Here is a 24,098-nt window from a genome sequence, read left to right as displayed (position 1 = left end):
CATATGTTTTACTCATTGCTGGCAGGAATGTAAACTGCATTATGCAAGAGTTCTCATTTTCCTTACTGCTCAGAAGTTGGCTTAATTTTGTTCTACATAGTAATGATGTTGAATGCATCTGGATGATTATTGATGTAGCAGGTCGATATTCTTGTGAATGTATTTTGAAAAAAAAAAGATAAAGGAAAACACATGCATTTGTTGGTGTTGTTAGCCCATCATTAGGCTGACCTATTGGATTCGCGTGTGTGCTTGTGAGTGGGTTCACGTAGTGATTATTACTTTGCTGACTGCTATTATAGGCAGCTTCAGTCATTAGGCTGCTGCTGTCCATAAAAATCCTTTATTTTGATTAAATCTCTAAAGTTATTTTTGTTCGTCCTCTACAGGGGTCTAAAATGGGACACTGAGCTGGGTGATGGCAATCGTGTAATCACAGTAAGACATCTTCTGAAGGAGCTGTATGAAAAGGTAGGAGATTACTTATTTTTCTGTAAATGACACTACCCATTCATTAATGTTATTATGTTTTCAGGCTTACAAAGAACACAAGTGGGGTCTTGTGAGACATGTTGCTGGCCTTCTGGGAAAGAAGGTTGAAGACCTTGCAAAGGTATAGCATCCTTTTTTTATGTACAATATACTGTACTCTTCGGTTAAGACCAAGCAGGTGGGGAAGCAATACATGAAGCAAATAATGACACAAAAAGAGAGATTAGCCAATTGCAGATGAGCAGAGCGATCAGAAAACTGCAGACTATTAAATTTTAATGGGACTTTTCAGTGGGTGAACGGTAGCACTTAGATCTGTTCAAAAAGTATTCTGGCAAGGGCTTGTGCTGGTTTTAGTGGCACCAAGGGCAGCAGCATGAACAATTGTGAAGGTACCATTGCTGCTTTACTGAGGGAAGAACTCCCCTCTTGCATGCCAGTCCTGGCAGGTCAGGAAACAATGATGACTCTGGCACGAATGATGTAGATGGTTGAAGCAGCTGCTGGTTTAGGTGTAGTTCAATAGTGAGTGAGCCTGTCACATTCAGAGCGGTGTCAGTGTGGGCCTAATGTACAAGAACTTGACAGGCCCTCTGGAGAGGTGGTAGTGGCTGTAGGTTCATGGGACTAAGAATGGAGGTGCGGTAGTTCAAGTTACATTTCATCGTTCCATGAGTATAGCAGAGTTATCGAGGTGACTGACAGCAAGCAAAGAGCTTCACTGATGCAGCCAGGGAAGAAAAAAGTAGCTTGCTTGCTGGGTCGTGGGCTGCTAATAATCAGGAATATCAGTGATCTGGTACCTGGTATATCCTTGTCATACTGCCAGCTTCTATGTACAGTTGCAGGTAGGCTGCCTTGATGAAATAGAGAATGGAGCTGGTAAAACGGCACCACCATAGAGTTTCCTATAAAGTTTACTAGAGATAACTTTGGTGCTGCAATCGTTCAGCTACCATATGAACAATGGGTAGTACATGAATTTGTCTAATATTTGTGCTCGTGGCTTCAGACATTCTTGTGGCTCTATTTATTGCACTTTATGTATCTGCCTCTGCCGGCCTAAATTTCAATGAAATCATGTTTTTCTAAATGCAGAAGGCACCAAATTTCTGTGCCCATGCATAATTATGGTAAATTGTTGAATATTATTTGTTGAATTGTTGAACAGTATTTTGTTGAATATTGTTGCAGGAAGAAAGCAGGCCCACAAGTGTAAAATAGTGTATATGGCGTTCAGGCAACTGCCAGACTTTGTCTTCCTCTAGTCCATGTCACCTTCTTCTTTCCCTTCACCGTAACATCACCCTCGCAGCGAGGTTAGCTCTGTCCTGGTGCAAGTTATATAGACTCACTTAATGGGGGGACATAGGGCTTGAGCCTGGTGACGTGAACAGCATCGCTGGTGACGTTGGGAAGCGCTGAATGCTGACCGACTGGGGCGATCTCGTATGTTATGTTCGACAGTTGACGTAAGATCTGGTACAGACCAGAATAACGGGAAAGTAGCTTTTCCGACAAGCCGACACGATGTGAAGGCGTCCAGGAAAAGACAAGGGAACCACGTGAAAAGTGGTTTTTCTCGGTGTTGAAGGTCGTACCATCACTTTTGAGAAGCTTGCGAGACTGTGAGGCGATGATAGGCGACATCTCAGGCCTGGGTGGCAAAGGCAACAGCATCGTGAGCGTAATCAGTGCTGGGTGATTGTACTGCGGAAGGTAGCAACATGTCCAAGGGCAAGGTGGGGTTGCGGCCATACAATAAGTAAAATGGTGAAAATCCGGCAGTGTCGTGACAGGAAAAGTTGTATGTGAAAGCGATGTATGGTAAAGCGACGTCCCAGTCGCGGTGATCGTCAGAAACGTACATGGCCAGCATTTCAGTTAGTGTGCGGTTGAGTCGCTTGGTGAGGCCGTTCGTTTGAGGGTGGTACATGGTAGCAAGCTGGTGTTCTGTAGAACAGGAGCGGAGCAGATCATCGATGACCTTCAATAGAAAGTAGCGGCCGCAATCCGTGAGTCACTGCGAGGGGCGCCGTGGTGCAGGATGACGTCGTATTGTAAGAAGTCGGCGACATCTGTAGCGCAGCTGGTCGGCAGCGCTCATGCGATGGCATATCTCGTGGCATAATCTGTTGCTGCAGCAATCCATTTGTTTCCTTTGATGGAAATTAGAAAGGGGCCAAGGAAGTCGAGGCCCACAGGGAAGGAGGGCTCTGTAGGTACCGTATTTACTCGCATAATGATCGCACTTTTTTGTCAGAAAAAATTGACGCAAATTCAGGGGTGCGATCATTACGCGGGTTAAATTTCCCACAAAAAGATTTTTTTTTTCATCCCGCATTTGCTGCGAAATGACAACAGGTCAACAAATAGGTGGCTGCCACTGTATGTATTGAGGGACACCAGAACAAAAATGGCAGCTGGCGGAGCAAGCCGAACGCACCGAATGGTATTTTTTTTTCTTCTCGTGAGTTTATTACGTGCATTGAAACAGTTTCTTCCGTATCAGTAATGAATAATATTGTTAATATCGGCAAGTTTGCGGCAATAGCGTAGCCATGTCCACTTTGAGGGGACAGAAACAGATGGGCGCGCTTAGCTGCCAGTGACATAGAAACACATGGCGGGCAGGCTGCGGAAACTGCGGCATTTGTCTTCACATTCTAATACGGCACGTTTCCGCTAAGGGTGAGTGAATATCTTAGCTGTGTTACAAGCGTCGACATATGAACAGGGTACACTTCTAACATATCAGTGTATACGTAGCTGTTATCGTTGCCGCTCGCGATTTGTTGTGTGCCCACGAGTGCAGACGAGAAGAATCAAAAGGCACCTTTTTTTGTTGTTGTTGACCACAACCATTATAAAGCCTACACATAATAAAGGCAAGTTTGGTTGTAGCTTTTTTTTTTGTCATGGAAGTGTGGAAATTGATAAAAGAAATGAAATGGGGTATCTGCTTAAGAATGTTTGGTGCGAGCAGACCACTTGGTTTGTCTTGAAGAGTCGTTCGTGTAGTGTTTGACAGATGGTAAGTGCGATCATTATTAGCTAGACTTTGTTACGACTTTGCACCGCTGCACCACTATTACGACTTTGTGGTCCCGTTGCGCTCGTCACCCGTTTCGTGACAGAGCGTTGGTAGCGAAGACTCCGAGCCAGGCGTCGATGAGAATAACGAAAGGGATTTTATACATTATATACAGGTCATTGTACAGGACAAGATCGGATCGGCACTGGGGCTGAGAGCTCACACAAACGCGACTGTTCCCGCACGGCGACGTCCGGCGAAAAACGCGTGACACATCTCACCCCAGTCGGGAGCGACACTGTCTCCCAGTGGGTCGGCGGATCCTGTTTTTCAGGCGGCACGCCGCGTCTTTTATAAACCGCGAGGAACCATTGTCACTCAACGGCCCAATACAAAGTCACCACTCGGCGGTCGTCCGAGGGGTCCAACCAGCGACCGCGCTGGCCACCCGGTTCAAAGTTCGCGCGCGCGGTGACCTCCATGCAAAGAAAGGTGCGGCGCCGGGCTGTCTGGCACACGGTGACACGTCCGAACACGCTGCTCGCCGAGGCTTCTCCCGCAGGACACCGCTGCCTGACGGCTCAGCATCTTGCCTTTTCAAGGGAGAATTTGGGCGCTCGCAGGATAAATTCTGCATCTTGCAGATTCGGAATCCGGGCTTGTGGTAATGGCACAACAGCATCCCCGCCCTCAGATAAGGCGCCGGGAAGACGAGCTGCCTCCACGTGGCTCGGATGCCAGGCGCGCACGTTCGTCAGGCTCGTCCAAGTTCACGTCCAGTGTCGGGACGCCAGGTAACTTCACGTGCCCAGGTCCGACTCGCCAGGACAGGAGCTCTGCTCACCGCGTTGTCGCCAAGGCACCTCGACCAGCTCCGCTCGGGTCGTTCCTAGGACCTTGCTTCTCGCCACTGGTCCCGGTTGGTCGTTCTGCAGCTTGCAAAACCGACCGGCAAAAGGCAACACCCAACACGAACAAGTGCCCTCTGTCTCCCGTCAAACACCAGACAAGGCCATAATCCAAATCAACCTAACTAAATTGTTATCCCCCTTTTTCTCCCGCTGCAACAAGAGGCAGGTGTACGATCTAGTACACAAGGCTGAAACAACCAGTTTTCAAATTAACAACACAACAAAATAGAAACAATTATTAATCAGCAATAATAATTACAAATGGAATGGTCCCCTTGAAATCACTTGGACCGAAAACATACCACTGAGGAAGCAAATGAGGTCATTCATTTTTCCCGGCGATATTTTCGCGGAATCCGAAGCTGCTTATATTTGCGACCCTGCTTATCCGTGTAGCGGCGGTACAATAAGCCAGATTCCTTGCCAAATGAAACCCTCTTTTTTTTCACTCCCCGTTTGACGCTCTTCCTCAGATCGGCTAGTGAACAATCTTCCTGTTGCCCGCGAATCCGAGTTTCCCTTTCAACTGCAGCCTGCTCCTGCCAGCTGGCGGAAACCGGAGCGAGTGTGGAGCCCGCGTCGCCTAATTGCGGCGTCGCGTGGCACGTGTCACTCCCACTCACTTCCAGGACCCGCTCGTCTAGGCCAGCCTCCGAGCTCTGCCTCTCCCGTGACTGCTCGCCACTCAAGTTACCTTGATCAGTCCGTGTGCCACACCGCCTTTCGCTCACCGACGCTAAGTCAAGTTCCCTCGATAGCGGGCGCGCTTTGGATCGCGTGAGGGCCATGTACGCCACGTCGGCAAAGAATGATTTGCCCTGATCCCTCAGCAGCTGCTCCGAGCTATTTGAGAAGAGGTAGGAAAATTGCTCCGGCAGGGCAGCTGACACAGCGGCTTCGGTGTTAAGTTTCCCAAACTCTCCTTCAATGATAACCGTTGCGATCGGTAAACAGACACTCTCCTTCTCGGCCACTTGCCGTATCCTAACGCACTCTCCCGTAAAATCACTCGAGGAGACGAAAGACGGGTGAACAACGTCCATAGTTGCTGCAGAGTCCCGCAGTGCTCGGCACTTCTTGCTGTTTACCTTAATTTCCTGCACATAGGGCTCCAACAGACGTATGTTATTGTGAGTTTCCTGTATCGTTGCAAAAGCAATTCTCTCTGGGCAGCTTGCAGCGATGTGCCCTTGCTTTTTGCAATTGTAGCAGGTTAACGGTTTCCGTTTTTCAAAAGAACGCGTCGTATCGTTTCGCTGTTTCGGACCATCGTCATCATTCTGAGATGCGTAATGCCCTTCCCTTACAGTTTCTTTGGTAAGGGATTCGTCTTCCCGAAACTCGCGACGCGTGATTTCCTTCCGTTCGTCGGGCTTCCCGGAAAACCCATCTCTTCTATCAGCTTTTTCTACTGGCACTGCCTTGCTGTGCAAGCTGCGGCGGGTGTAATACTCTTCCGCTAACTCTGCTGCCTTGTTTAGCTTAACCTCCTTTAGCCTATCTTGCAGCCAGAGCCGGACATCCTCATCAATGCAACGGTAGAACTGCTCCAACGCGATGCATTCGACAATTTTGTCGCGGTCGTCGTAAACCTCTTCGCCCTTCAGCCATTCCACCAAGTCGGCTTTTAGACGAAACGCGAAGTCAACATTCGACTCCTTGCCCTTTTTTGCATACCGGAACCTCTGCCGGAAAGCTTCGGGCGACAATTTGTACTTCCGCAGTAGCGCTTCCTTCACATCACTGTAGCTCTCAAACGCCTCTTTCGATAAGCAAGTTATTACGTCCGATGCCTCCCCAGGAAGCAAGGCTAACAGATTCTGTGCCCAAAGGGATCGCTCAATGCTATTCCGTTCACACACGTGCTCAAATTTCACGAGGTATTTGGCCATATCCTCTCCGACGACAAAGGGTGGAAGTTGATCGCGTATTCTTGGAACATTAGAAGTGAGACTAGGCGCCGGCGAGTTATTTCGGATCTCCAACTCTTTCATTTTAAGCTCGTGCTCACGTCGCTCCCTCTCTGCCTGCAACTCCCGACGTTCCTTTTCTCTCCTTTCCTCCTTTTCCTCTTCGCGACGTTCCTGTTCTCTCCTTTCCTGCTCACAACGTTCCTTCTCCTCCCTTTCCCGACGTTCATTGATATCCGCCCAGGCCTCAGCGGCTTCCTCAGCCGTTACGTCCCCGGTCCTCATGACCTCAAGGATCGCATTCTTTCTTTTGGTTGAGCCCAACTCAATGCCCAACTCCTCACAAATTTCGAGAAGTTCCTTCACCTTGTACTTCTCCATCGTTCACACTGTCCTCCTGCTGTTTACCCTTTTTGAATATACCTGCCGTACGCTACTATAACACTACTAGTAAGACATATGCAAGTATTTCACACACTGCCCTGTTTACCCCCTCAGCATCCCCTGGTTTTCAAAACACTCTTACTAGGCTTGAAACACACAAGGTTATCACAATGCAACACCAAATCCTTCCCTAAGCTACTATAACCTGTGTCAGAGAAAGTCTGGTGTTTGAGGTAAACTTCAGGCACTCACCGCGCCGAGGTAGCTGATGCCGGTCAATCCCACCGCTGCCACCCACTGTTACGGACTTCCAACCGGTGCCGCCACTGTTACGACTTTGCACCGCTGCACCACTATTACGACTTTGTGGTCCCGTTGCACTCGTCACCCGTTTCGTGACAGAGCGTTGGTAGCGAAGACTCCGAGCCAGGCGTCGATGAGAATAACGAAAGGGATTTTATACATTATATACAGGTCATTGTACAGGACAAGATCGGATCGGCACTGGGGCTGAGAGCTCACACAAACGCGACTGTTCCCGCACGGCGACGTCCGGCGAAAAACGCGTGACACATCTCACCCCAGTCGGGAGCGACACTGTCTCCCGGTGGGTCGGCGGATCCTGTTTTTCAGGCGGCGCGCCGCGTCTTTTATAATCCCCGAGGAACCATTGTCACTCAACGGCCCAATACAAAGTCACCACTCGGCGGTCGTCCGAGGGGTCCAACCAGCGACCGCGCTGGCCACCCGGTTCAAAGTTCGCGCGCGCGGTGACCTCCATGCAAAGGGAGGTGCGGCGCCGGGCTGTCTGGCACACGCTGACACGTCCGAACACGCTGCTCGCCGAGGCTTCTCCCACAGGACACCGCTGCCTGACGGCTCAGCATCTTGCCTTTTCAAGGGAGAATTTGGGCGCTCGCAGGATAAATTCTGCATCTTGCAGATTCGGAATCCGGGCTTGTGGTAATGGCACAACAACTTGGCACACGACATATCGCTGCGGCAAGTTCGGGGTGCAATCATTACACAGGAAATTTAAAAAAAGCTAATTTTGACGACAAAATTCAGGGGTGCGATCATTATGCAAGTAAATACGGTATATCAATTGGTTGAAGCAAACCAGGAGAAGGCATAGCAGGCGTCTTCAGGCACTGACACAGGTCGCAAGAAACAACATAACGGCGCACAGAGCGATAAATGCCGGGCCAGAAGAAGCGGCACCACTCGTAGTGATGCCAAGATGTCCAGCAGTAGGAGTGTCATGAAGTTGCTGGAGCACGGCCAGTCGAAGGTGCGTGGGAACGACTAGGAGCTCCGGGCCATCAGGACGAACGCTACGACGGTATAAGGTTCCATCGTGCAAGGTGAACATTTGGAGGGACGGGTCATTGGGCGAGGAGCTTAGGCGTTTCGTAAGTGTTTGAAGAACAGGATCTTGCCATTGCTCATCACCAATATGTAAGAAGCCAGAAAGGGATAGAACACTGATGTCCGAATCTGCATCAGTATCGACCGGTTGATCCGTGGGATTGCGGGACAGGCAGTCAGCGTCTTCATGATGCAGGTGCCCTGACTTATACATAATAGAAAATGTATGTTCTTGTAGACGCGATGCCCAACGTGCAAGTCATGCAGTTGGGTCCTTCAAAGAAGAGAGCCAGCAGAGGGCATGATGATCAGTTACGATGCAGAAGCTCCTACCGAAAAGGTACGGTCGAAATTTCGCGACCGCCCATACGAGCGCGAGACATTCTCTCTCAGTAATGGAGTAATTTCGCTCGGGCATGGAAAGAAGGTGGCTGGTGTAAGCGATGGCACGGTCTTGGCCCTGTTGACGCTGAGCGAAGACAGCGCCGATGCCATGACCACTCGCGTCAGTTCGTACTTCAGTGAGCGCAGAAGGGTCAAAGTGTGACAGAATCGGGGAAGTTGTAAGCCGCTTAATCATGGTAGAGAAGGCTTTCCCCTGCGGTGGTCCCCAAGAAAAAGAGACATCTTTCTTAAGAAGGTCAGTGAAAGGGTGAGCGATGTCGGCAAAAATAAGAGTTTAAGCCCAGAAAACTACGGACATCATTTGTTGAACAAGGTACAGTAAAATTTCCCACGGCGTGAACTTTCTGTGGATCAGGTTGGATTCCGGCGGCGTTTACGAGATGGCCGAGCATGTTAATTTCACGGAGACCGAAATGGCACTTGGAGGAGTTTAGGTGAAGGCCAGCCCTGCGAAACACGGAGAGTATGGTTGTGAGGCGCTGCAGGTGGCTCTCAAAGTTCGGCGAAACACAATCACATCGTCAAGGTAACAGAGGCATGTAGACCACTTCAAGCTGCGCAAGAGGGAGTCCATCATGCGCTCAAATTTAGCTGGCACATTGCATAATCCAAAGGGCATGACTTTAAATTGGTACAGACCGTCCGGTGTGACGAAGGCAGTTTTCTCGCGGTCCATCTCATCGACGCTAATCTGCCAATAGCCGGAGCGGAGGTCAATTAATGAAAAATATTGGGATCTGTGAAGGCAGTCAAGAGCGTCATCAATGCGAGGCAGGGGATAAACATCCTTCTTTGTTATCCTGTTGAGGGGTGACGGTAGTCAACGCAGAAGCGCCATGAGTTGTCTTTTTTCTTTACTAAGACAACTGGTGATGCCCGCGGGCTAGTGGATGGTTCATTGATGTCCTTGTCCATCATCCTGTCTACCTCTTTTTGTATGATGGCCTTTTCTGTTGCGGAGACACGATGTGGCCGCCTATGAATGGGGCTGGTGTCACCAGTGTTGATGCGATGCGTGACTACAGATGTCTGGCCCAGTGGAAGGTCGTCCAAATCAAAGATATCCCGATAAGATGACAGGAGGTGAAGAAGAGCTGTTGGTTGCTCGGAAGGAAGGTCAGGGGCAATAATCTTAGAAACATCGTCCGCAGGCGTCGAGTACGAAGGAGTGGGTGACAAAGGTTCGTTGGTACTAAGGAAGGATTCAGAGGTCAAAGAAGAAATCTCAAATTCTTCCAAAGGAGTGATATGCGCTATGGCAATACCGTGTGGCAGCACTTGCAACGAAAATCCAAAATTGAGGATGGGCACACGAGCGCAGTTTTTTGCGGATCCAGATTAAGGTGCTCAGTAGGGCAATATTGCGCGACAAAACCATGTCGGTAAGTGGCGACACGACGTACTCGCCATCAGGTACGGGAGGACAGGGCGTCAGGAGGACGTTTGTAGCTACCTGTGGAGACAGCCTTGCATACACAGCAGAACATAAGCGTTGTGAAGCACAAGTTATTGCGTCGGCAGGAAGCGGCAGATCTAACTGTACAACACCTGCGGAGCAGTCAATTTGGGTAGAGTGTTTCGAAAGGAAGTTGAGGCCGAGAATTAGGTCGTACGGACAGTGCTCAAGGACGATAAATAAAACAGTGGTATAATAGCCCCCAATGGTCACACATGCTGTGCACATTCCAAGAACAGGTGAAGTACTCCCATCGACGACTCGCACAGTGCACAATACGGCGGGCGTCAGAACCTTTTTGAGCCTTCGGCGGAGAGCAGCGCTCATAACTGAAGGCTGCGCTCCTGTGTCAACGAGAGATGTAACAGGAACGCCATCAACTTCAATGTCCAGTAGGTTTCCACGTGTAGGCAGGGTCAACAGAGGATTTGTGGGCTGGGTCGGAGTTGCAGCTTCAACTCTGGGACCTGCGCCACCTAGTTTCCTGAAATGAAGCAACCAGTTGCAGAAGGGGACGAAGAGCGGTGAACGAGAGGCGAACGGGACCTATGACCTTGCGGAGACGGGGAGCGGCTGGATCTTGGTGGAGCACTGTCGGCATTGGGTGTTCCTAGTCGGCGTATAGGGTGAGAAAGTACGATTGTCTGACGCTTAGCGGTAATGACTCAGAGATGACCACCGAGGAGGCGACGACCAGTGGTTGCGGCAATGACGGGCGATGCGTCCAATACCAGAACAACTAAAACAGATGGGTTTATCATCTGCTGTGCGCCAGTCAGCTGGGTTGCGATGCAGTGGCAGAAAGCTTTCCATCTGGAAGCGTGCGGCCGGACTAATCTGGTAGGTGTTTGTATGGCCGACCGAGCAGAGAGATGGAATGCCCAAACTTGCTATTTCCTCCCGAACGACCGCTTGTATAAGGGAGATAGCGGGCACGCTTTCCTGACACTCTGAATGAACTGGAGCCGTAGCCACGGCCTAAAGCCCACGGCGAACGATGCGCGTTATATCTTTTGGTCCTGTCGGCTGAACGAACCATGGCAGGTCTTCGCAAGGAGATGTCGCGGCGGTATTGGGCAATCTGTCGAAAGTTTGAGCAATGCGGCGACCCTTCACTTGTTTGAAGTGCCGGCACTCCTTTATAATTGCATCCACAGTAGCACAATCCTTACACATCAGGAAATTGAAAGCGTCGTCTGCAATACCTTTTAGTATGTGACCAATCTTGTCTGCCTAGGTCACGTTGTTATCAGCCTTGCAACAGAGGGCCAGCACATCCTGTATGTGCACGACATAGGATTCTGTGGATATCTGAGCGTGGCACCCAAGTTATTTTTTTGCTGCCAACTGACAACCGACAGGTCTGCCAAACAGGTCTCGCATTTTTTCTTTGCAGACATCCCAGCTCGTTAGGTCATCTTCATGTGTATTGTACCATTGCTTCGCAGTTTCTCTAAGATAAAATATCAGGTTTGCTAGCATCATTGTTGGATCCCACCTGTTGTTGTCCCACACTTGCTCATACATCATAAGCCTGTCCTCGACGTCGGCGTTGTTCGTGCCACGAAATGTCCTCGGATCCCGCGGTTGAGTGAGGATTACCATTGACACGGGCTGCTGAGGCGTTGTCACTTGTGTCTGTTGATTTGCCATTGTCGCGGTAGGTAGATGACGTCCACTGCAAAGTTCCGTGATTGTACCCAGCACCTTCCACCAAAATGTTGCAGATAGAAAGCAGGCCCATGAGTGTAAAATAGTGTATATTTACAACTGGTGTATATGGCGTTCAGGCAACCGCCAGACTTTGTCTTCCTTTAGTCCATGTCACTTTTTTTTTCCCCTTCACTGTAACAATATGATCAATTTGCAAAGTCAAAAAGTCATTTAAGCCTTGGTTTGGTGGGCGTTTTGGGGAATTTCCTCTTTGCTGTATGCCAGAGGTATTCCCAAAGTGCAACAAATGCAATTTCTGCTTAAGAAACATGTAAGCAGAGTTAAAATGCTGCTTGACTGTCTGTAAAAACGTTAAGCTTAGTGTAAAGGGCATTTTGGTGACTTTGTGAGCAGTGATGAGTTCAGTTATGGTGACAGGAGGCTCAGCAGTGAAGGTGAGCTTGGATTTGATGGTCCATTTACTGTGGACTGCACGGAGAAAGGAAACTAAGGAGAGGCCCTGACGTCACTCTTTGTGAAGCAAAAGTGAAGCCAGAAGTTGGCGTTGCTCATGGCGATGCTCCGCCTTTTGGGCCACCCTCCTCTCTTGTTTACATCTTTCGCGAAACCACGCCGCGCTGCGCGTGGTATCACGCGCGGAGTGTGCGCGCTCGTGCAACATCTGGCAGCGCACGGTACAGGTAACACAGCGCAACAAGACACGGTGACTAACGCAAACCCGCCCACACAGCGCCTTTGCCACGGCACGAAACCTACCAGAGCAACACGTGTGAGCGCCGCTCAACACCATAACAACGCCGCCATTGTGGCCCAAAAAGCGTGGCCATGCAGCAAAAATAAATAAAAAAGCAGCAAAAAAATGACAACCTACTGCGTCATTTCCGCCACACTTTTCTACTAGTGCGCGGAGTGGGTAGGGCCTCTCCTTAGTTTCCTTCCTCCGTGGTGGACTGAGAAGGCAGAGTGGGTGCTTTATTTGTCTATGTTAAATGCAGTGTTGATGTAGAAATATGATTGAGGAGTCTTCAAAGGCCATGTGCAGATTGAGAACAGAGAAAGAAAGAACAAAAGAGTGAAAGAAAGATGGAAAGAAAGAGAGAACGAAAGAACCTTTAAGTAGTGCATTAGGTGCTTGTATATATCGTTGAGGAGATTGACCTACAGCCCCATACGTTTACTTCTCACTGTGACTCGTTATGCCTTGCAAGAAGTCTGACACCTCCGATCGTATAACTTAATGCATTGCCATGTGTGCAGCAGGCTTTCACCTTCACGTGTTACAGGAGTGTAACATGCTGCCGGACTTTTTTTAACAAGTACAATACCCATTCTTATTCTTTACAGGCCGTGACAGATCTGCTTGTACGGCAGAAGCAAGTTACCGTAGGCATGCCACCGATGAATGAATACACCATCACAAGGCAAGCTGCATGTTGATGCACACTGTTTGCCTGCCTGTCTTTATCTTTCTCTCTCTTTGATTTCAATCAAATTACTTCTATGCTTTTTCTTGTCTGGCATATGCAGAGTCTTTAAATAGCACTGTAATGTATGTATGTGGGTAGATTTGGGGACTAACACGTTTTTGTGATGTTTGTAGGCCACAGCCAGCGAAACAGCTTCGTATTATCATTTACAAAGCCCATGGCGCTGATAAAAGTGCGGCTATGTTGACCCAAGTAAGGCATCTGGTTCACTTGGGAGCTTGAGGTGCACTCCCACTGCCTGCCTGCCTGCCTGCTGGCACCTCTTCTGTGGCAAGCACTCTTTCAAGCATGGCATGGTACTCACCCCATCATTCACTTGAATGGCACGCACTCTTTGTTCTGGTGCTTATTGCCAGTGCTATCCTTTATGCTAGATGTGCAGCATGTCTGCCTGCTCTTATGTTTTCCTTTGGTCTGATGGTCTCATTTTTATCTATGTCCTATGTTTACTTTCTCTATAAAGGTATTTTATTTTGTTTTATTCACGTTGGGTGGAGGGGGGCGGGGTGTATGTTGAACAACATGATTCTGGTTGGTAGATTCTCTTCAATGACGCTTACGGACCGAGAAAATTTGCATACAGAAAGTTGCATTAGCTTTATTGTAGTTTATTCACATCTATAGCATCTGACCAGCGAACAGTGTCATAGCCAGCTTTTTATGTTGTGGGGCTATTGGTCAATTTTCTCTAATTGAACACTTCAGCATTCATGTTACTAGAAATGCAGGAGGTGCATTGACTCAAAGATAGATTGATTTGGTAGAAACACAAGTATAAAGGGATAAAGGTCCTGCATTCTTGGAAAGAATGAGTAGGCTGAAAGATGCTCTGACTCTATTTAAGGTTGCATGTGACATAAAGAGTGCTATGGCAAGCAGGCATACTGTGCATGTTCTGGTCTGCAAGCTGCTGTACTTGTGTCTACATATTGTTAATGTAACAAAAAGTGCACTATCATATTCAATATGTGCTACAACATGGGCTCTTGTGGCTCAAGGTGCTCGGAGACTGCACGGCAGTGCCAATATATGGAAAATTGGAGACCTAAATGCACTTCCAATTACTGCTATTTAGTTTACAAATTTTTCGCACACTGACACTGCCGTGCGGTCTCAAAGCTCCTTGGCCCACAGGATCCTGTTAGTAGCCCATATTGAATGCAATAGTACCTGCTTAAAGACACTTCCAATGGTGTAGGTAAGAGCTCTGTCAACTTGGTTTCCTTACTCCTGGTTACGTGGAAGGGTCTACATGCAGACCAAAGTAACAATGACCAGGCATGGGAGTATAGTTTTTCTGTTAAGAACACTGCATATTACTTTCTTTCCTGATGCAGTGCCTGCTTGGCTACAAAAATAAAAGGCTGTTTGGTGCTGTGGTGCATAATATAATAGAATTTTTTCACATCAAGAGAACAGAAACAATGCACTGTTTTAGTTTGTTACACAGAATGATATCCTCTATATTTGTCTATTTCATTTTTTTTTAAACTGTGGTTCATGGTGGTTTGTGGAGCCCGAGGGTTCCTCAAAGGTGCCCAAGGGGGGTTCGCAGGGCTGCTATAGATTCACACTATCATTTGTTGAACGAGCAAGCAAGATGTCTGGCAATGTATTTTCAACAACCTTTGTCTATGAAGCCATATCCTCTATATTGACTAAAATCACATCAAATCAAAAACAAGAAATAGCGTTTGCATTGAACTGGACTTGGGTATCTGACTGCCTTTAATAGAACCTGATGTCAGAACTGTTGCTTAACAAACCTTCCATAACATAGCCTTTCTGACTGATTGTGGACAACAATCATGTTTGTATACCTTATGTGAGAAATGTTGCTTAACCTAACCTTTCATGACATAGCCTTTCCGATTGATTTTGGACAAGTGATGTATGTGTTATACACCTAAAACATAATATTGGCAGATTTAAATACATAATGTGTTTTTAGTTATGACTCCAGCACTACATCTGGCTTTCTGTGCATGATTTTGCATTTATAAAGAAATTTCATAACATAATTTCATAACATGTGAGAAGGTCGAGAGTCATGCTCTGGCTAAAAGTTTGAAATCCATTTGTATAATTGCTGTACTTTATTGGCTGGTGCCTTGTCCTGCACTGCCTTTGGCATCTTCTTTCTGCCTGTGAGTTGGCAGTCATCCTTTCTGTCTTGCAGTGTGCTTGCTGCAGGTTGATGAGAAGATTGTAGGCTTGGGTTATGAGTTGTCAGATGCTAGATGAATAACAAGATTTAAATAAGTGTATGGTCAAGCCAAAACTACTTATTCTAGCAGGATATTATGATAAATTTTGGTTCCTATGTTCTTGCCTGTGTTACTGACCTTTACTGCTGCTTGTGCACAGTGCTTGTACATGACTATAGCAGGAAGCAAGTAATTTGCTAAAGGAAAATGATTTGCGTGGATAATTGTGTTTGATAACAGCTGGTTTATAGGACAGTAGAATAGCAGTAAATAAGATTTTGAGGTCGGGTATGTTTCCGTCAATCAGGCTTCTGTTGTTGAAAGTGCCTGTTTTTGTGGACTATAATCTGTGGTCTGTGCACACAGATGACATTTTTTTATGCACATATACTCCATCGGCACAAACTCTTAATGAGCTCATATTAAAGCATGTGTTACAATGGAAGTTTCTATATTACCAGTGGCATGTGCCACAACATCAGGCCTTACTGCAGTTGTGATACCTTACTGTAGCGCATTACATATAGAAATCAGCAACATTTTTTTCGTTTGTAGACAGTTTTTTCAGGCACCATGTTGTTTTTCCATCTATGATCATTGCATGAAAGTGATGTAGACAAGCCGTATTCATCTGAGATGGTAACTAGCTCGTGTAAGCATGGCAGACAAGCTGTTACTCATAGAAACCATGAAATGGGTTAAAAATGGGCTGCTGTCAGGTAGAGGTGAAAGTGCGACATTGAAAATGCCACTGACAAGATCAGTATATGTGATGCCTGGGCATGCAGGTGCAACATTACCACTACCGCTTGGCTGAAACACTAAGGTGTCGCTTGCCAACTTGTGCTGCTTTACATGGCAGATTCTGGTGTGGGAATTAACATATGAGGCTGTAACTTTTGTGGTGTGTGCTACTGCTCAAGGAGCACTTGGGAGCTATGCAGGTTGCACTCAGTGCATGAATGTGTCATTTAGCATTTGTAGGTTTGTTCTTATAATTAAATAGGTATGGATAACAACAGAACATGCTTTATCACTGCCTTTGCATTGAAATCTTTCTTTGTAGATCATTTCACTGCGGAAATTCGTATCTTTTTAAAAGTTTCCCCTGTTTCCCCACTTGCATCCTGCCAAGCATCGTGTGTTAGTATATGGCAACATCTTTGCATGAAGACAGACCCTGCTAATACATGGAAAATATTACACAAGTGAAACAGTGGAATGATATCTTCAACAAAACATTAAAAAAGGGGAAAAAATGAATGACAGTATTACAGCAACAGTAATGAGCACTTGCAGTTGTGGGGTCCTCCTATGAAGGTCGCCTATTGCACTTCATTTCACAGTTTCATGATGAGAAAAAAAAGGGGGGGGGGGATTTATGTAAGTGTCCAGCCTGTCAACTAGCTTGCATAAGACATCTTAAAAAGCCTGACTCTTGCTGCCACTCCCCCAGGTGTGTCGTGTTTTCCTGATGTTGTAAATACTGTTGGCTGTATATGCCACAGTGTGATGCTGAAGTTTGTGATTTGCAAAGTTGCTTGTTCTTGTATTTCTTGTATGTTAGTCTTTTACTTGGCGTGTGCATTCCTTCCACTGTTCTCCGATACAGTTTACAGTTGACAAAACCATCAATTGCATCTAAATGCTTGCTCCATTTCTCGGGTTGCTTGTCCCTTCAGTGGCCAAACTGGTCCTGGTGCATTGCCATGGGCACTTTTCCAGCCCACCATGCAACTATTAATGTTACCATGGTCAAGGGCTCATAATACAGCAGTCACAAACAAAAAACATCATTCACAATGCAAGAGTACAACAGCACAAACATGCTGCCCCTTTACAGGCAATTGCTTTGCTTGTTGCCCTAGGCTGCACAGGAACAAACTTTTTAATGTGAAGCATTATTAAGATCAGTCTGTGGGTTTCTTTATATGTTTGGCCAGGTAGCCTTAATCGCAGTGTCAGTAATAAAAATTCCGGCAGAACCCATCTCCCAGTGAATGTTGACGTTAATGCGATCAGCATTAAAGCAGCGTAGCAACACACCATACTACCAATGTCGACCATGCCAACCATGTCATGTATGAGGCATGTATGCAGCCGGGCTCCTCTCTCGCACTTCCCACTGGACGTGCTACGCCATCTAGCACCGCCACCGCGATGTCCATGTGTGGCACATGCCTGAATATATATTCAAATAAGATTTTTTGAATACCTATATAGGATTCGATTCTGCCCTACATTGGAGAAGTCTGAAACAATATTTTTTTGTCACTGAAGAGCTGCACATACCCAGTGCCACATACTCGGTTCCCTCAGCACAGCAGCCTGGAAAGTCTACCCACAGACCACAAACAACCGGTCACCCAAGTTGTCTGGAACACTGTTAGAGAGAGATAGACTTCTGTCCATCCGTCCGTCCGTCCAAAATAGGTTTCAAACCCGTGTCTCCTAACGCAGAAGCCTTATGCTGTACCAATTAGTCCACACATGAATGCATGCATAGCTCGACAAAACAGCAACCTTACCAGTTCTCCCAGTTCTCTACCAGGGCTAGCTAAAGCTTTAACATGCTTGACGCTTGCTTCACCTCACATAACGACAATTTACTTATAAAGGATGAGCTTACCAGCTTTCCCCATCCTTCTCTAGTGGCAGCTAGCAGTTTGAGATGCGATTTGCCATTGCAGTCCCTTTTGGATCAGCCCAGTTCAGCCCAGATGCAACATCCAGCAGGTGTAGCATGTGGGAGTATTTGTTCATACTCACTACACTGATGTATTATGCTTTCTACTCCTGGTAGCGTGAGGTGTTCCCTCAACTGCAACCTCCAGCCCACGCCGGCAAAACCAGTGTAGGCTGTTGTTTGAGAGTGATGTCAAGTGTTATCCCCCTCATTATCTCTTATACACATCAGAGCCGGGATAACTTAAAACTATTCCAAACATTTTGACCTATCACAGAGGGCTAATGGCGTATTTGGAATAAAAACAGATTGGAGTAGTTCACAGCATCCCGGCTCAGGTAGTCCACCTCGTTCAGTGCACTACCTGAGTTTTGTCATTCTCATTGTGCTGATGTGTCATGTACTGTACTTGAGATAGTGTTACTTGTACTATTATGTATGGCATTGAGGAAGTTCATGTCACAATTTTGCTGTGTAAGGCAGGGTGCTTAGAAGGTATGCACCGGTGCTTCTGATGGCATCTTAGTGAGTCGCACGAATGGAAGTGAAGTGCGCACTAACCAAGCCACTAAAAACTTCATCACATGCATTGTGCAGCAACTGTTTCTTAACATCATCACCATCATCCTATTTTATGTGCACTGCAGGATGAAGGCCTCTCCCTGTGATCTCCAATTACCCCTGTCCTGCGCCAATCAATCCCAACTAAGGCCTGCGAATTTCTTAATTTCATCACCCCACCTCGCCTTCTGCCGTCCTCAAATGCGCTTCCCTTCTCTTGGCACCCATTCTGTAAGCCTAATTGTCCACCGGTTATCTAACCTACGCATTATATGACCTGCCCAACTCCGTTTTTTTTTCTCTTATTGTCAATTAGAATATCGGCTATCCCCGTTAGCTTTCTGATCCACACCACTCTCTTCCTGTCTCATAACATTATGCCTAACATTCTTCGTTCCATCGCTCTTTGCGCGGTCCCTAACTTCTCGCCAAGTTTCTGCCCCGTATGTTAGCACCGGTAGAATGCACTGATTGCACACCAGTCTTTTTAATGATAATAGTAAGCTACCAGTCAGGATCTGACAATGTCTGCCGTATGCACTCCAACCAGTTATTATTCTTTAAATTTCTTTCTCATGATCAGGGTCCCCTGTGAGTAATTGACTTAGTTAAACATACTCCTTCACAGACTCTAGAGGCTGACTGGTGATCCTGAACTCTTGTTCCCTTGTTCGGCTATGGATCATTATCTTTGTCTTCTGCATATTAATCTTCAACCCCACTCTTATACTCTCTCTGTTAAGGTCCTCAATAATTTGTTGTAACTTGTCTCCAGTGTTGTTGAACAGAACAATGTCATCTGCAAACCAAAGGTTGCCGAGATATTTTCCATTAATCCTCACTCCTAAGCCTTTCTAGTTTAATAGCTTGAATACTTCCAAGCACGCAGTGAATAGCATTGAAGAGATTGTGTCACCTTGTCTGACCCCTTTCTTTACAGGTATCTTTCTACTTTTCTTGAGGAGGATTAAGGTGGCTGTGAAATCTCTGTTATAGATGTTTTCTAAGATATTTATTTCAGCCTCCTGTACTCCTTGATTACGTAATGCCTCTGTGACTGCTGGGTATGTAAAGTAATCGAAGGCTAACATAAGGAGGAGATTAAGTGCCTTAACAGTTATCTCTCACGTAGACCGGCACATGTACTCGACTGACACGTGGTGATACCATTCCAGAGCTTGCGCAGATGAGTTTTGTGTCTTTCTTTCTTTCTTTCGCCTCAGTGCTCCCTTCAATTGATAGTCGACATTCGTGTTGTCCACTTCTCTTCTCTTGTGTCTTGTCTGCACGCCTCACCTTTTCTTGCATAATGAATCCTTACCAACTAGCTCAGCTTTCTGTCGTTCTTAGGTTTCTAGCTGTACAGTCATCTTAGGAGGAATCCATGTTTGTGTCTTGCTATCATGTGAGGCAGCAGCTCTGTTGTGGGTTGTTTAGTAGCTCAATGAGAGGTACACAATTTAGTAACAAACACCCGCCGTGGTGGCTTAATTGCTGCGATCGCGAGGGTGAGGGCATAATTGGCACCCAGCAGTGGCGGCCGCATTTCGATAGGGGCGAAATGCAAAAATGCCCATGTACCATGCATTGGGTGCACGTTACAGCACCCCAGATAGTCGAAATTAATCCAGAGTCCCCCACTATGGCTTGCCTCATAATCATATTATGGTTTTGGCACTAAAGCCCTAGAATTTAATTTTTCCACTAACATAACTGGAGACTTGGCATCATCTCCATACACCAATAGGTGATGCATGCACATAGCACTGTCAGATCAGTGCTACGCACAATGTTTTTTACTAAGGCTCACAGTTGCCCTTTCTATGTGGCATCTCGGCACGCCTTAGTAATGTGATTCAGACTTTTCATTGTTGGCCTGCATACCTGAAATGGGCGATGAGCTGTTGCTTCAGCCACATGGATGTTGGGTGGCCTGGCACGACGACATGCACCACTAATGGATGCATATCGGTGCAAGATGAGTGTTCTCTTTACCGAAACAATTTTATATGGCGGATGGTGTGCCACTTCTTGTGTTCTTTGCCCCGCTACATTTCTTGCTACCTCTATTCACCTTGCAATGAATTCAAGACATGTGACCAGTGCAGTGAAGTTTCACTGTGAACTGCACTTAACATTCCAGAAGGATGCTGTGTTACTGCTTCAGTTTATGCTGTTTAAATTAGCTTTCCCTTTTTTATTCAGTGACATTCATCAACATAAACATGTTTGATTTTGCTGCCATAAGCTATGTTCTGTTTAAGCACATGAACACACACCTGTGTAGATTTTTATAGACTATTTGTTAACTTTGCACTTCAGAGCTGATACTGAACTGAGCCATTTTCTCTGAACCAGAATAAACATTGGAATGAAAGACATTTCAGTTTGACACCCTCTTCTCACACCAGTTTCTTCATTCCTAAAAATTTTTAAACTTTCTCCATGACTTGTTGAAATGTTGCATAGACACTCACCGGCTACTTAGCACTGGATAACACTCATCAATTTTCATTGAGAGTACGCTTTCCTCTATAATTCAGGAATACAGCACCACCCCTGTGTTTCTACAGTGATAGCTCTTATGGGCTCACTTCCCTAATTGTTCTTTTTTTAATTTGGTTACTTCCCTAATTGTTTGGTATCCAGTGATGTCCATTGCAGAATGACAGGAAGCCCAAAAATGCTTTGCGTGAAGCTTATAAAAAAAAAGCAGTTTTGCCCATAATGCACTGCAGTGACATGAAAGCTGGCACAATATTATGCGCAATAAGTCTCGCGCTCTTTCCTATGGTATCAGTGCCACAGCAGAGAAGAAAAACTGTGCCTGAAGAGAGCAGTTGCACCACTAGCTGCTTATCCATATGTGGTGATTTGCCTCAGACACAGAGAGAAGACACAAGGAAAAACAATTTTGTCAGACCACGACTTGGACACGAATTGAGTGGCGAAAGGACGAAGTACTTCATCCAGTGCTTCAGTCGGTTAAGCTATCTTGACTGAAGCACTGTGTGTGTGTGTGCTTGACATTGATTAATTTGCGAATGTGGTGCTCCAGTTTAAAAAGTGGCTGCATATTCCTCTCTCTCTATCTTTCTACATGCATGGTCATGCATTTGTTTCAGACAGGTTTTTTTTTTCTCAGTTGCCTTAAAGATGTTGTGCCATTCGTCCTCTTCGGGTGAATTATACTTGAAGAGGCGGATATTACTTGCATGACAAATAGCAATGTTGAGATTGGTAACCAACAAACTTCCAATAAACTTCTTAATTATGCACTTTGGGTACCTGTTGCTCTTACAGAAATAAAGTCTGGTGGCAGTGAAATAACATCTTAGCAGAAATCCTGAGTTGCATTGGTTTTAAGATAGTCATTTTGAACGAAGTACACTGGCATTCCACTTAGTGTTACAAAAAACTTTAGTGTGTTGTTGAAGCTAAAACCAACGCATTTCTTTTAGCAAATTTGGACATTGGTGCTACTTTTGGAGTTTTTGCTAAATAGATAGTACTTTACTATTATTTGGCTTCATTTATTCAATTATATTGTGCACCCTAAAGGGAATAATTAAAAAGTTAATGACTGAAACTTTGCTGATTAGCTACTTGATCACTAGAGTTTGTCATGGAAGCCGTGTCAGCCGCCTCCACTGACCTACTTGAAGAGGCATGATGTCTGCCACAGGCGAGTTTTATAAAATATGTGTAATATTTAAAAAAAATGGGTGGCATATAACGGCGGTGTTTGCGTAGCGCACGAAAGTAGGAAAGGAAGGATAGAGACGAGTAAAGGTGGTATATAATGCATTTCAGCTGCAGTGTTAAAGAATGCCTTACTAGAGGGCAGGCGAGATAAATTTGCAAGTTTTCTTTAGAATAACCCCGTCCACACTGCCAGAAGAAAAAGTTCATCCGCATTGCCAGAGACGTAAAAAGCTACAAAATTTGTAATATGGTGCTAATGACTTCTTAACTGGACAAGACAAGCACTTGAAGCTAAACATTTCGACAGAATTGCCTGTCTGGTTGGGAAATTGCTTAGAACTTGAGACTGACTCCAACCAAATAACTGAATTTTATTAGCCCGACGTTTCGGAGCCCATTCGGCTCCTTCTTCAGGGGGTTGTTCTTCGGGGGGTGGCGGTGTGCCGCTTTTAAAGCGTCTTTTTTGAAGAAAGGAGGGGGGGGGGAACACGGGAGGTGGGGAGACACTCCACAGACGGAAAGGTGGGGGGGAACAAAAGGAAAGGGGGGTTGTGTTGTTGACCGCTTCCAAGGTGCTGCGATGACCGGTGCTGGGTGGAGTGCTCACGAGGGTGCCCTTGATGGGCCGCGGGGGGGGGGGGGAGGTTACAGGGTCGCGCCGACGTTCTGTGTTGGTGAAACGAGCGGGAGTCTATCTGGCTGTGCGTCCTTTTCTTCTTTTCGTCATGTCGCCAAGGCCATGGACATAGACCGAGGGTAGGTTGCCCTTCACACGGTTTATGTTATTCTCCGTATTCTGAATGTGCCATGACTCCAGTAATAGTCTCTTTCGCCAGTTCGTTTCTGTTTGAAGGATTTCAGTTTCCTTGAAAGCAATTTTGTGGTCGGCGACTTCAGAGTGTTCAGCGACGGCGCTGCGAATACGGTTGAATGTCCTGACGTCGTTCTCGTGTTGTCTGATCCTTTCTTTTAGATTTTTGGTACGACGCCGGACAGTCAGCACAACTGATTTTGTAGACGACACCTTGAGCTTTTTCTTTTGGTGGACGATCTTTTGGTTTAGGGAGGAGGATATTGAAAGTGTTTATTGGTTTGTACGCCACTTTGAGGCCTTCTTTTTTTAATATTCGGCTGAGCGCTTCGCTGGTACCTCTGATGTACGGGATGGACACTCGCTTCTGGGGTTGGGGAGAAGTAAACGGCTGAAGGTCCCGCATTTTGCTTCTTCTTTTTTGTTGTCTGGTTGTCTTTCGAATGAAGTCATCTGTGTAGCCATTCCTCTTAAGTTCGTTGAGAACCGTTCTCTTTTCTTTCTTTAGATCCGATTCCGATGAGGAATGAGTTTCGGCTCGTTTGAATAAAGAATTTACAACAGACGCCTTGTGGTTTGCCGGATGGTCGGATTGGAAATGAAGATAGCGGCCTGTGTGGGTTGGTTTTCAGTAGACTGAAAATTTTAGAATGCCGTCTTTTCGTGTAACTTGTACATCTAAGAATGGGAGTGATCCGTTCTGTTCGCGCTCATATGTGAACTGTATATCCGGGTCTATGGAGTTTAAGTGTTTCTGCAAGTTTTCGACTTGGCTCGTCTTCACGATGCAAAAACAATCATCCACGTACCTGAGGAAGACTTTTGGTTTCGGGAAAAAAGTATTTAAAGCTCTCTCCTCGATGCTCTCCATAGTCAAGTTAGCCATGGCAACGGAAATTGAGGCCCCCATAGGAGTTCCTTTAACCTGTTTGTAGTAGCTGCCTCGGAAGGTGAAATAGGTATTGGACAGGCACAGTTCGAGAAGGCGGCAGATCTCGTCTACACTC

General features: G+C 46.4%; 1 protein-coding gene across 4 annotated transcripts in view; it reads left to right on the top strand.

The window, feature by feature from the left end:
• The window catches only part of LOC135907459 (probable phosphorylase b kinase regulatory subunit alpha), a 115,666-nt gene that overhangs the window by 47,065 nt on the left and 44,503 nt on the right, over positions 1-24,098 (top strand). For all 4 annotated transcript variants that reach the window (XM_065439157.1, XM_065439158.1, XM_065439156.1 and 1 more), the window contains exons 20-23: positions 390-471; positions 536-613; positions 12,979-13,055; positions 13,235-13,313. In XM_065439157.1, coding sequence (XP_065295229.1) covers positions 390-471; positions 536-613; positions 12,979-13,055; positions 13,235-13,313 — 316 coding nt within the window. The remainder of the gene's footprint in view (positions 1-389; positions 472-535; positions 614-12,978; positions 13,056-13,234; positions 13,314-24,098) is intronic.

Source organism: Dermacentor albipictus, chromosome 1 (genome assembly GCF_038994185.2).
Source record: "Dermacentor albipictus isolate Rhodes 1998 colony chromosome 1, USDA_Dalb.pri_finalv2, whole genome shotgun sequence".
Classification (NCBI taxonomy): domain Eukaryota; kingdom Metazoa; phylum Arthropoda; class Arachnida; order Ixodida; family Ixodidae; genus Dermacentor; species Dermacentor albipictus.
The sequence above is the reverse complement of the archived record's forward strand: the minus strand, read 5'-3'. Positions and strand labels throughout refer to the sequence as shown.